General features: G+C 39.7%; 1 protein-coding gene across 1 annotated transcript in view; it reads right to left on the bottom strand.

Moving 5' to 3' along the window:
* The window catches only part of arid5b (AT-rich interaction domain 5B), a 75,782-nt gene that overhangs the window by 13,281 nt on the left and 49,072 nt on the right, over window positions 1-13,429 (bottom strand). The window contains exons 5-8 of the mRNA XM_082557585.1: window positions 7,911-8,074; window positions 5,896-6,169; window positions 1,209-1,261; window positions 64-161 (exon numbers count right to left, since the gene is read on the bottom strand). Of these exons, the coding sequence (XP_082413711.1) occupies window positions 64-161; window positions 1,209-1,261; window positions 5,896-6,169; window positions 7,911-8,074 (589 nt within the window). The remainder of the gene's footprint in view (window positions 1-63; window positions 162-1,208; window positions 1,262-5,895; window positions 6,170-7,910; window positions 8,075-13,429) is intronic.

Genomic DNA, 13,429 nt, shown 5'->3' with positions numbered 1-13,429 from the left:
AGACTGTTCACATGTGCATGCATAACAATGTGTCATATATAACTACCCGACATAATAACTCACCTCTCGTAGTGTCTCCGTGTACATGTGGCGGCACTTGTGCTGCTGGGGTTGCCGCCCAATTCATCATATACATGTTTCCACTGTCTGCGGACTGTGATCTGGAGCGATGGGTGAGAATACAGAGTGATCAGACAAAAAGACAAAAGAAATAGAGACAAAAAAGAGATAAAAATAAGACCAAGAGAAAGAAAAACACCAAAAAATAATAAAAGACATAAGTAGTTGACATCATTTCAAGGTCTTGGGGAGCTGATGAGTCATCATGTTCCAGTTATTGAATCCTCAACACTCAATTCTCTAACATAATAAGCTCTGTTAACATCATGCAGTCAGTTGTTCCTGCTACGACTCCTTATTCCACAACAGATGGGAATAAAGGACGAGCTACAACACAAAACACAAAAGAATGACGGCTGCCACAGAGCCAACAAAGCCACAACATGAAACGTGAGATAATCAGCTGCAGATATGAGCGTTTTAAAAGGATATGAGCCCCAATTATATGAGCTGTATCCTGTTTACGGCCTAGTTTAGTTGTCTGTTTGGACGACACAGCTAGCATATTTAGAAACAGGCATAAGCAATCGACTTGAAGACTTAATATCAAACATTGACTTCACTTTGAAAATACGTCGCACATGAATAGTGAGTGAATAAAAGGCAGGTAAGGCTGCCAAGTTAAATGCCTCATACACCCTCATTTCTGACTCACTCTGGCTGTGTGTGAACTCGCATATAGTACTTGCTCACACGTGGGTATGTATGTGCATTTCACTTCATCTCCAAATGGGAAAAAATGAGTGATTTAACCAATTTCCTTTTGACCAGTTTAGAACAGAGGAACATGTGTTTTCCACTCCAAGGGGGTTTTGAAACAACAGCATCATTTCTGCTAAAAGTGGCTCTGAGCGAAACTTTCTTCTTGGGAAAACAGTGACTGAGCTCAAGGGGTAAAAGGAGGGCAGAGAAATAAAAGGCAGGGAGGAAAGAAGGAAGACAGGTTGGAGGACAGCATTAGTGGAAGAGACAATTTAGAAGAAAAAAAAAAAGAGCAAGTGTGGATTTTTGGAGGAGAAACAGAAAGAGGGTGGGGAGGGAACTTCATGGAAAAGCAGGACTATATTGCCACATGTGTGAATACTTACCAACTCATATCCTCCGAGTTTCTGAGCAGCTTGAAACATAGTCCAAAGGTTGACTGTGGGAGAGACAGAAGACAAACAAGGGAGTTAGGAACTCTGGGAAAGGACCTGAGCTGAAACACATAACGTCATGTGCAGTCATTACACAAGAGAGAAGGCGATGAATATCAAACTTTTATTTAAAAGCTGCCATAACAAAACAAGTGTTATGACTAAAAGGTATGTTTACACGCTGAAGTCATTTGTTTAGATTAAAAGTAGTTCTGGGCGCTATAATTGTATTTATTACATAAATGGATTGTTAGCACTGACAAATCAACATGTTTAAAAGCTGATGACATTTTATTTTAGGTAAAGTCTAAAAGCCTACAGAAAGCATCAGTACGGGCAAATACATGTTTAGCTTTAAACCATATAATGCACATATAAATGAGCGAATGCACGGATTAAACTATAAACTAATGAGACACACTGAAGAGAGTAGTAATTACATATTCTTTGCCTGGAAAAGTGAAAACAGCTTTTCATCATAATTTCACACAAAACAATTCTGCACTTCAGCTAAAAGGATGCAAATGAATACTGAGCACTTATACAATCATGACTATGTGATAGAATACAGCATATGCTTTATCCTGACAAAGAGATGTGTTAACCCTCAGCTGCCGCCTGCAGGTATGAATGAAACACCATTAAAAGCATCAAACACTTGGCAATATGCTCAAACTTCTGTTTGAACTAATGCAAATTCCTTTGCATTGATTTTCCCATGCAAATACCCCATGACAGCCCATATCAAAATAAAAGTCTTGTGTAACATTTTCCTAAAAATAGCCATGTAAGCTTTCAGAAAGGCTTCAAATGGCTGTCTGTCTTTGAAAGAAAATATTTCCCACAAACAAAGAACCACGAGTTCATTGGGAGACTTTTGTGCCAATGACATTTGTATTTGCTTTCTGTAACATCATTGTTTAACATTTTTATATGAAGGCCTATAAATAAGAAAAGGAGGCCTCGCCTGGGGAGAAATCCATCAAAATGCAATCTGTGCGTACACAAAGCCTTGCATTTGTCAAAATGACATTTTCCTATCTCCGCATTTGACAGCATTGATTTTTTCCTTCCCTCCTCTCTGTGACCGTTGTCAATGCACGGGTGGAATAACAAAGGGAGCTGGGTAGGTTTTTCTGTTTGAACTGAGCACGCTGGCGTATTGTGCTTTCTGACTGTAGAAACAGAAAGACGGTCTATTTAACTAGCTTGTTATGCATCGACTGTAATTATTACAATAGCACACGGGACTGGGAGGGAACAGGACACATAAAGGAAATGAGAGAACATGCCTTTTCTTAGATGTCTTGTCATTAGCAATTTCTTTTCTTAATTCCCCTCTATTTGGCAGGGGCAATTATCACTGAGATAAGGATGACAAAACAGGAACACAATGCAGCCTCAATGACACACCGATGGCATGGCAATTAGACAACAAGGCTGGAAGAAGGAGACAAATTGGAACTGATGTTCACAATCACATGCTGATGCCCGAGCACTGAAGCACACACAAAAAAATTTCACACAGAGGCACACACTCACACTTAACAGTTAATCTTGGAGATCAAGGGCATTCACAACATACAGTGTAACTACTTCTACTCTTGTTTTATTCCTCCTACATCCACTATCACAATCTCAAAATTATCTTTCTACAATCTCTACTGCAGCCATGCAACTTAAATGGCAGCAACTGTACAGCAAAGTCAACAAAAAAAAAAATCCCAAAACAAAAATAGAAGGACGACAACTCACTGGAATAAACTGCAGCCACACTTGGTAGCTGTTTTCTGCAATTCAAATGCTAGTGCTCTCGTAGCTTTTAAAATGACTGAGCAATGCAAATTAGGAATAAAAAGAGTGCATACTACAGCTGGAACATTAAGTTTAGGGACAGCAATAATCAGTGGGTAGTTTCACAAACAATCATTTTAAAAATTCAAAAATTGTATTATTTGGGTACTCTGGCTTCCTCCCACAGGCCAAAAATATGCATATTAGGTTAACTGGTGATTCTAAATTGGCTGCATCAGCCCTGTGATAGACTGGTTCTCTGTCCAGGGTGTACACTGATGTTCACCCTATGACAGCTGGGATAGGTGTTTAAGAAAATGGACCGATGGATGAAATTATCTGGCTCCAACTCTTGAAATGTGAACACTTTCTTTTTCTTTTCATTTTACTAAATACATCAGCAGGGAGAAAAAAACCCCAGTTCATTGGATTTCACCTTGCACGCTGGGATTCTGTGACTTTTTCATAGTTTCACAAATGAATCACTGATTAGCTGTAAGTAGAACACTAAACAACATGTTGATCTCTAGATTAAACAGAGAAATTGTTCATTTCCACCTTCCAGCAAAGATAAGAATATCTTGAGCCTCTAAAATGTAAAGACATCTTGTGCTTATCTTGACAGAAAACTGAATATGAGGCCGGCTGGTCTCAGATGAGCACTTGAGCTCTAAGATGTTTAATTCATACAAACCTTGAAGTGAAACATGAATTCCGCATGAGAGTGAGGCAGGAAAACAAGTGGGTGCTGAGCTAAACCAGCAATATTAGCATTTCTCTGTTTAAAATAGATTATGAGTCATTCGAGGTAAAGGCAGACCGACTGAATTTCAGTGGTTAGCGGTCTTATCTCTCAGCCAGACTGTAAAGCTTCACTATTATGGTGTTAAAGGTAAGACTCCAAGGCTAGAAGATGAGGTGGAATACGCAGAAATAGTCTTCGTTCAGGCTCAGATAGGGTTTTTTTGGAGGTGAGTCAAATGGATATTTTAGTGATCCAGCCAACAAAGCATGGGTAAGTCTGGTAAATCAATCAACCATCTGTTGCTTTGTTAAACTCTGGAGAACTTCATAAAAGATTATTACTCAAATGCAACTGAAATAACATAATTTGGATTTCCATTTCAGGAAAGTGAGCTCTGATCTTTTAATGCATTTGTAGCAAGTTTAAAGAGAAGACTATGAAAACGGCGTCTGATTACATCTAAGGGTTTGTTGTATTAATTATGATGTGTTTTCCTTTTTTCCTCCTCTTTACATGTGCTGATGTGCGCTCGCTGCCAAGGACGAAGTTTAAACAGCATGATTTCACCATTTAATGAGGGCCTTGCTTATGATGTGTCTGGTTTTGAGATTCAAAGCATGTACTGTATGTAAAACAGTTGGCGCGTGGACCTCGACTTTATTCTGAGCTCAAACTGAGAAATGCCAGCTAAAAGTAAAGCGAGTTGGGTATGCAATTCTCCCTCCGACTCTCTACGTATTCCTCGCTCCCTCTTTATATCTCCCGCAACCACAATGACCTATTTAAGCAACAACATGTCGGCAGTCAAGATGACAGGACTGTCAAAATACCGCAGTGAGGTTAGCGCAGTCGAGTCGACCACAGCTTACCTTCGTGTAATAGTTTAGAGTAATGAGTTTTACTACGCTATAAACTGTCACTGTTACATTCAATAGGCATGTCTCCCCTCTCCCTGTCTCTCGTTAATTTGCTGGAGTTGTCGTGCTACATTCTGATCTGAATGGCTAAATTCTCCTTGGTTCCTCTGACATGAATGCAAATGTTATGTCCCTCCTTGAATAAAGACTGAGCATGAACTAAATCTGAAAACCACAGTTTGTGAAGAGAGCCCGCATTCTCATGCGTCTTGCCTCGACATCAAACACATAAAGCAAACACACTTTTTCACTTTCCAGAGACCACAGTGTGCCCTTTTTGATGCTTAGGTGCGCGTTTTTTCTTCTTCTTCTCTGTCCTGTTCACACCAAATGCAAGCTAAGCATCCGACCTATATTAGAAATCTTTCATCTTGGGCCGACGTGTTTCCCATACATGTGATGTTCTTTTAACACTGGTAGAGGACGTTCTTGGCCTTCACAGGAAACCCCTTTGACAAGTGAGAGAAGATATTCTCTCTTTATATAAAAGCCAGGCAAAATGTGCTCTGACAGGAAGTCTCCTGAGTCTTTTACTAACTGCTAGATGGGATTTTTCTCAACATAGAATATTAATCCTTTAGTTTATTATTACTACACACTGAGTTAGTTTTTTAACATTTTGGCTGCAGTTTAAATTCTGGGGCCTTAAACATAACGCCCATCACATATGGGAGCACATGAAACTCTCACACTCTAGATGAATAGGAGAAAGTCCACCATTGACTAAAAACCAGCTACTTGTTTCTCCTTTGATCACAACAGGGGCTCTGCATATATAACATGTGGTTAGAGATGCCGATTAGAGTCCACGCAAGGTTTTCCCCTGCCCGTTACACCGACATGTGTGACTTACAGAGTGCACTTTCACTCTGATACATATACTTGTGTTTCTTTTCTCCAAGCACACGATATTTTAGGGTTCAAATAATAATGTGCTTTTTTTTTCTGTGCAGGGAAATTCTGAGGAGGTTTGGGGGCTTTTTTTTTTATTGCTTGTTCCTACAGGTGTCTTTTACTCCAAATTTGTTTTAATCTCCTCTCAGCCTCAGTCGATGTTACGACCTAAATTTTCAAAATAACTCCTGTAAAAATGTATCCACACAAATTTTTTACTATCGATTCGAGCGCTCCATTGCTTCAACAACGGCAGTGAGGGAATAAGAGAAAAAGTTGCCCTACTCACTCTGTTTGAAGCCGAGGAAGGGGATCCTCTCTATGGGCGTGTCTCTTTCTTTCATGTACTTGTAGAGGTCTACTAAGAAAGCCTGCTCCTCCGCTCGGCTCTCCTCTGATGTATCCTCCTCTTTATTGTCCTCTTTCTCGCTTCTCTCCTCCCTCTCCTTTTCCTTTCCTCTGTCCTTCTCCTCGGATAAAGATTTCTTACTGAGGCCAATGGCCTTTTGTTTGGCCAGTGCGGTTATTTTTCCGTTGGGTACCGTTTTACAGTTGGGTTTGACCTGCAAAGAGAGAGCATACAGACTCAGCGGATGTATTTAGCGGAAAATTAAACCCTTAACAGAGTGTTATTCAAATGATGTCAGACAGTTTGTATGACTTTTGTTAGAGTTTAAGCACAAGTAAATATTCCTAATGGCCACAGAGGAAAACTCCCATTGATTATCAATGAAGCAGCTCTTCTGGTCATAACAGATTAGGCACAGATAGGTTTGACTCCAGCTTTGAGAAAGAATTGCTTATATTGATTTAACTGTCCAAGGTCATAGGAATGACTGTGGAAGAGCTTTTACCAAAGATATTTCCCTCACAGGAATATTACGACTAATGTCAGACAATAAACGAGGACAGAGGTACAAAATCATAATATCAATAGAAAGTGATACCACTAAACCGATGTTTTAAATAAAGAAAACATGACAAGACCTAGTAATGGGGCTTGATGATTATTTCTTGTTTCCAGTTTCCTCCATCGACTAACATGATTTCAGAATGAGTTGAGTGCTTCTCATTGGTGGAAACTGTTCTTAGATTAAAATATGAAATAACCCATTAATAACCCAATTTAAGATTACACTGTACCTGGTAAGAGGCTATTATGAGGAAAGTGACACAGACAAAAAAGTACCTCTCAACAAAAGATCCTATCATAATATCATAATCTATCAGTGATAAGTTAATCAGGTGAAATCACATTAGATTTAGGAAGAAGTCAATTATAGAAGTATAATCAGCAAATGCTGTCATAATAAAAATAATAATTTTTAAACAGTCTTCATTCCCCAGTCGTCCTTGCTTCATTTGTGTTGATTTGTGACATCCCTTTTTGTAGCACGTGGCCTTCGCAATCGTGTTGCTTTTTACACGTCCCGAATAGACTACACTGTTGCTGTGTTGGTCATTGTGTAGGAAAGTAAAGGTTATTCTGTAACTTAAGATTCAAGGACAACGTGGAAAGCAGCTGGTTGGCAACAAAAGCTGTGATCTTAACATAAAGCTAGTGGACTTTAAAGTTACTATTTGTTGTATAATATCCTTATAATATGTCTTTTACAAATATTTATGTAAGTGTAACCTTGTAGACTAGCTTACATGGCTATATGTTCTAAGGAAATGTAATATATGGTGTATGTATACCGTACAGGCAATGCGTGTAATAGACCTGCTGACTGGAGGATACCATGTCAGTGTCAATTTTTTGCTTTGCGTTGGCATGAAAAAGGTGTTTTTTCTCCAATAAAGTGCAGGAATGTGAAGTGGCAGAGCAGTTCCTCTCAGAGCACCGAGTCCGCTCAGAGTCATGTGAAGGACGCTCTGCAGGCAACAGCAAACAGCTTCCCCACAATTTTAACTAAAACTGATAAATTACTGTCTTACTAAGCCTAACCATAACAGTGTGCAAGACTGCTTCCTCCAGGCCAATTTGAAGAATCCAGGGATCAAACCCTGAACCCCGTAATTATAGGACAACATAACTCAGAATCTGAGCCAAAGCTGCCAAAACAGTTCTAGTCTGTGTTTTTTTTTTGTTTTTTTTTTAATCTATAGGGTTATCTCTGGAGCATTCACGCATGCATGTACAGTGACACTGATGAGGCATCCTCTAGTGGACGCTTGTTACCGTGATATCGCAGCTGTTTTTATGGCAACACTTCTCCATTTTATTTTAAGAAATATTTGCTTTTAGCCCATGTCCCAGTTTTAACATGTAAATACTCCCTGAGGGAATGTAACTCATCTTACCTTGGTTGTAATTTTGCCCTCTGGACTAGAGGGTTCCTGTGCTGTCACTGCTGTCGAACCCTGGTTTGACCCTGATGACCCCTGACCCTGAGCCTGACTCTGGGAGTCTCTCCTCTGAGAGAAGGACAGCTTCTTCTTCCGAGGTCGCCCCTTCAGGTTGGGAGCTGACGGAAAGGGAACAATGACAATTAGATTTATCCATTTAGATGGAAATTTGCTTTTTAAAATCACTGAATACTTTCAGCTCTTTGTTGCCAACATCTAATTCTTTCATAATAATATACTTTGTTTTACAGGAAGAATAAAAAAAAAAGACTTAAAAAGAAAACGCCTTTTAAACCCAAATATGTATTTCTTGCCTGGGAACTTAGAGGGAGGGTATGAGAGGAACATTTACAATCAGGGGAAAGGAATTTCACAGGCCTGCTAGCCTGTAGCTAATTATTTTTAAACTGGATTAGTGCAACATTGTGCTGAATGGGGTTGCAGCCTGCCAAATTGCTCCAATGTGCTAGTAAACACGATCCTCAAGTTCACTCCCAGCCTAAAAGAGAAACTCCATTTTAAATTCAGACAGATGTATTTTTAAGATTACAGATGAGGGCGTCATAACAGTCAGGCAGTTAGAATAATAATGAAAATGACAGATGCTGGTTAACCGAGAAACCCACAAAAGGGAAGAAATTTGAAACAGTCAGTTTGTGCTAAGAGAAATATTTCACACAGATGCTAGACAAACATAGCTTGTATTTTTTTCTAACCGCAACATATATAACATAAAAATGCTTTGTCTTGCCCCCCCCGATTCTAAGCAACATAAATAATTACACTGTACTACAGCACATCAGATGAACTCATAATCATGACTCTATTTTTGGTTTCCCTCTGGTTAGTCTTCTCATGTCTTAAAGCTCAACGCTGTTAATTAAAAACACATGAACCTGCATGATAGGAGCTCTTTGTTTGAAAGGCTGGCAGATATAATTGCTCAGTTCACATTACACACACAATAAAGTATCTAAGCCCTCCAAGTCCTTTGTACACCCACGTTTATGTCAACCCGCAATTGTAATGTAACTTTTTGGCAGAGTGACTTGCCTCCTCGCAGCAACACAAACAGAGATAAGCTCAAAGGAGAGGGAAAGAAAAACTTCAAATATTCTAAGTTCAGTCATGTATTTCTCAGCGTCGACATTCTTTCTTTCCATCTGCAATGACAATTAAATCACATCCAAGGTTGTTCTCTGCCAAAAGGACTCTGTGATTATTTTTGTCGGATCAAATTCCCATCAAGAGAATGTTACAATAACACCAGAGCTGAATAAAACTAAGAGGCAGTCATTAAAAGGGTAAAATGATCACGACTCAGCAACCCATCACTTCATGTTGTTATTTTCACAACCGCTACGCTGCGGAGAAACAGCACAGGGAAAATTCCAAGGACATTTGTTGTGCATTTGTCATCTCTTTGGCACTAAAAAAACAAGTTTTCAACGCTGTAATCTTTACTTAGAAAGCGCTGGGTGTGTTCCTCCCTCCACTGTTTATCCACTTTGGTGCTTATCCGGCTCCTTTTATTCGGCCAATTACTCATTAATACTGAAAAATAACACATCTTATTGTATTTACTTATGTTTAATTTTGAAGGGTCATAGACATAAGCCATAAAATATCACAGTATGTTTCGTCTCAGCCAAATTGTGATGCTTAGGCTTTATGTAAGTAACACAAGCCATAAATATAAAGTAAAAAAGAAAATGAAAGCTTGAGATGACTAAGAAAACATATCTCATAGAGAACAAATATAAGAGGAGTTATTATGACTGCTTGCAGGTTTGAATCCAGATTTATCCTCCAACATGTGACATTAGATTTAAACAAACATCGCAGGTCCGAGTAAGGTCACACACTCAGTGTGGTTTTGTTTTTAGTCCAATCACTAACCTCGCTGACACCATACACTGAGTTACATAACCTGCCTGTCTGTTTACATTTTTCATCAAGTCAAATACTGCTGCGTAAGAAAAAGCTGCAATTACTGCAAAACGCTGCTGCATAACACTCTGCAACAGGGCAGGGAGTGAATCTGAATTCAGTGACTTATTGACAGAGGCCAAACAGAACACATTTAAACCAGCCAGGCAGATGCTGCAGATAGGGGTTAAATGGTGCATTCATGTACTTTTGTAAATATACAGAAACAAGCACACAAGGTCAAGTAAAGGCAATTTTTCTGTGCTGCAGAAGAAGCGCTGATCTGCTCTCCTCGTGGCAGAGTTGCGTAAGGGAGGAGTCATCAGCTTTAGAATAACACAAAGAAAATAAGACGTGGACTGACTCTGTGCAGATCGATTTTGTCGAATGGAAACACAGACATTTATAGTCTGTAGAAAAACAAAGCCAACATCACAAGACGATGATTTTACAGCACCCTGGGAGACGTGGTATTTTTAACACTCTGTGGGCATTAAGTGTTTTTGTCAATGTACTAGAAAAGAACGAGATCATTTAAGCACACTTGATACTTCCCCTCTGCAAGCCAAATATGGACCTTATAATCATACACCAAAAATGGATGCTGACCAAGCTTCCCCTTAAGTTAATAATTTCTTACTTTGTGGCTTTCTGCTTATTTGGGAGACATGCACTGAAGTGACCAGAGGACTCTTTCCTAGTCCCCCATAAAGCCCTAAGGCATACTGCTAACACATGCAGACACACACATACACCATCACCAGACACTGGTGTTATAGTAAAACAAAAAAATAGTGACTAAATTCATATATATGGATAAGGGTTATTCCCATCATGAGCCACGAAAGTCACAATGACTTCAGCACAGAGAAGCACAGGATGAACACTTGATCTCAGGATGCAGCTGAATGCTTTTAACAGCTTTAAAACATTGCTTTGTCTAATAATTTCTACCCCCTCAGATTCAATTAGACACAGCCCTGGCACCTCTGTTTCATTGCTATTCAGCTGATGTCAATGATAATGAAAAACTCATTAGAGACAGCTCAGGAAGGGTTCTGACGGTTCTATGCATCAACAGAGGCGAGCCACAGGGAACCACAACAAAATGGACTGATTGATTGAGAGGCTGCTGTGAGTAGAGAGACATATCAAGCCAACTGGAGAATTCAAGTGATGGATGTCTCAGTTGATAAAGCTCACAAAGCTGACTGAAAAAGTGCAATATCTGCATGCTCACTTAATGAACAGGAGGGTGGCTTCACAGATCCTCTTTAAAGTAGTTGAACAAATGATCACGCTGATGGGCTGCATGGGCCAAATAATTGTGCTGTGCCTGTTTTTGTATTTGTTTGGCAAACTGAAATTAAAGGCTTAGAGGATAGAAAAACACTTTGATGTGCTTTACAGGATTAGTGGCCAACTCATCCTTTCATTTGGCACTTTGGAGTAACACTTATGACAGAAATAATCACTCACAACTACAGATGTGTGCAGTGGTTTCCTAATTTTAGCCACACCAGCAATATCGGTTAAAAGAATGGCAATTTTGGTCAGCTGAAAGATCAGTTCACCACTTTGGCACAGATGAAACAAGACAAAACAGCTAAACAGAGGAAATTTTTAAAGATGTTGTTAAAGGTTCACATGGATAACAATAATTTTGACTGAAAGTCCTCGACAACTGCAAAAAGTTTGGTACAGACTAGATTTTTAACTTGCTATTATCATGGTAAAAAATACAATAAAGTTTGATTAGGCTAGAAAAGTACACAAAGGTGGCAGAAAGCATCTAATCCCATAAATTAAGGTTATTCTTTAATGGGAATCTTGATTGTATTACCATAAATGTGCAGTCATACAGAAAGAGTGGGAGTTACTCACGCCTTTGTTTTCTAACACTAGTACATTTCCATGTGATTGTATTGTTTAGCCTGTTACATTATTCCATTGTTAGGTGGTTGCTAGGCAAGATGACGACATAATAGATCCTGCATTATGAAAGTTTTTGTGGGAATAATTGAGATGTTACCGTCATGAAAAAAGAATGACAGACTGCTTTTCTGAGGTGTTACAGTTGCATAAAGCTTCAAATGGGTCATTTTAGCCCATTTGTAGGTAGTTGCTAGGCAACATGATGACATGATATTATCTGATATAGATAAGAACCTCCAGGGGCCGAAGATGTTCCTGTGTGCCAATTTTGGTTGCTCAACTCCTCATTGTACGCGAGGCAAACAAACAAACAGATTTCATGTATTATAGTAAGAAGATTATAACATGCATACTGACACAATGTCACCACTTCATTTTTTCAATATTAATATTAATATCACTCCTTGGCGGCCGCTTGTCGGGGCCTGGGGCCTGGGGCTCGCTCGGGCCCCTTTGGAGGTGGGGTGCCCCCGGCCTCTCGGCCTGGGGCTCGGTCACTCAGGCACAGCTGGGGGCCGGCGGAGCTCACGGGCGCGTCACTGCAACTCCCCCTGGCTTCTGCTCCGCGGCTGCTGGGCGAGCCCTCATCTGGGACTCTCCTCAGCTCTTACTGGAACAGTGGCGCGGCTGCCCCTCTGTTGGTCTTCCATGGTCTCTTGTGTTCTGGGGGCCTCTGGATGTCTGGAGTTTTGATCTCCTCCATACCCGCTTCACACCCTGGAGGACGGGGCTGTGGCCCCCCCACACTCCCTAGCAGATCATTACATGGAGAAACCTTTGGAATGCAAGCATGCTGATCCACACAGGTATGCACACAAGGGTATTCACAGACGCGGACTAAAGCTTTCTTGGCTGCTGCCTCAAAGCACACTGTGCGCTGTCTATCTTGCGTGCTGCACAATATCGTTTATTATTTAGTAAATACTGATATCTATGACTAGCTAGTTTATTGTGATGGTGCTTTGTTTTCTCTATTATTATGTTACTCTTTGTTGTTTGCTGTCTCCTCTGTTTGTTTTTTTTTGTTTGTTTTTTTTTTTTCTCCATACAGGTGACCCAGGAGTTCTTTTTTTTTTTTCTCTCTCTCTTCCCCCCCCTTCTCACCGTCTCTTCTCCCCTTTGGTTTTCTTTCTTTCTCTCCCCCTCTTTCTCTCATTCATTCCCCCTGTCCTATTTATTTAAAAAAAAAAAAAAAAAATGACAAAGGATGAACTGAAGCTCTGCCATCACGTAATGTTGCATACTGCTGTTTCTGATGTCATTTAGAAGAAAAAAAAAAAAAAAAAAAAAAAGCTACATTTCTCATGGCACCCCTTGCATTTTTTCTCTGAAGCTATTTTCAAGTCAAAAGTTGAATCTACTGTTTTTCTTAATGACCAAAAACTCCTTATACAACATGTTGTTAGCACCACTGTAACTGCCTCGGGGAACTACACAGTGTGGTAGACTTACGTTAATTTACAATCATCCTTGTAATCTTATTATGCAAATATACAACGAGGATGCTATAAATGTTGATCATTCATTTTATTGACATTTACAAAGGTCAAGCTGAAATAAATCATTAGTAAAAACTGTTCAGAAATGCTACAAAGTTTCAAATGACAAAC

This window comes from Aulonocara stuartgranti (assembly GCF_965226115.1).
Source record: "Aulonocara stuartgranti genome assembly, chromosome: 13".
Lineage (NCBI taxonomy): Eukaryota > Metazoa > Chordata > Actinopteri > Cichliformes > Cichlidae > Aulonocara > Aulonocara stuartgranti.
Note: the sequence above shows the minus strand (reverse complement) of the source record. Positions and strands in the feature narration are given on the sequence as shown.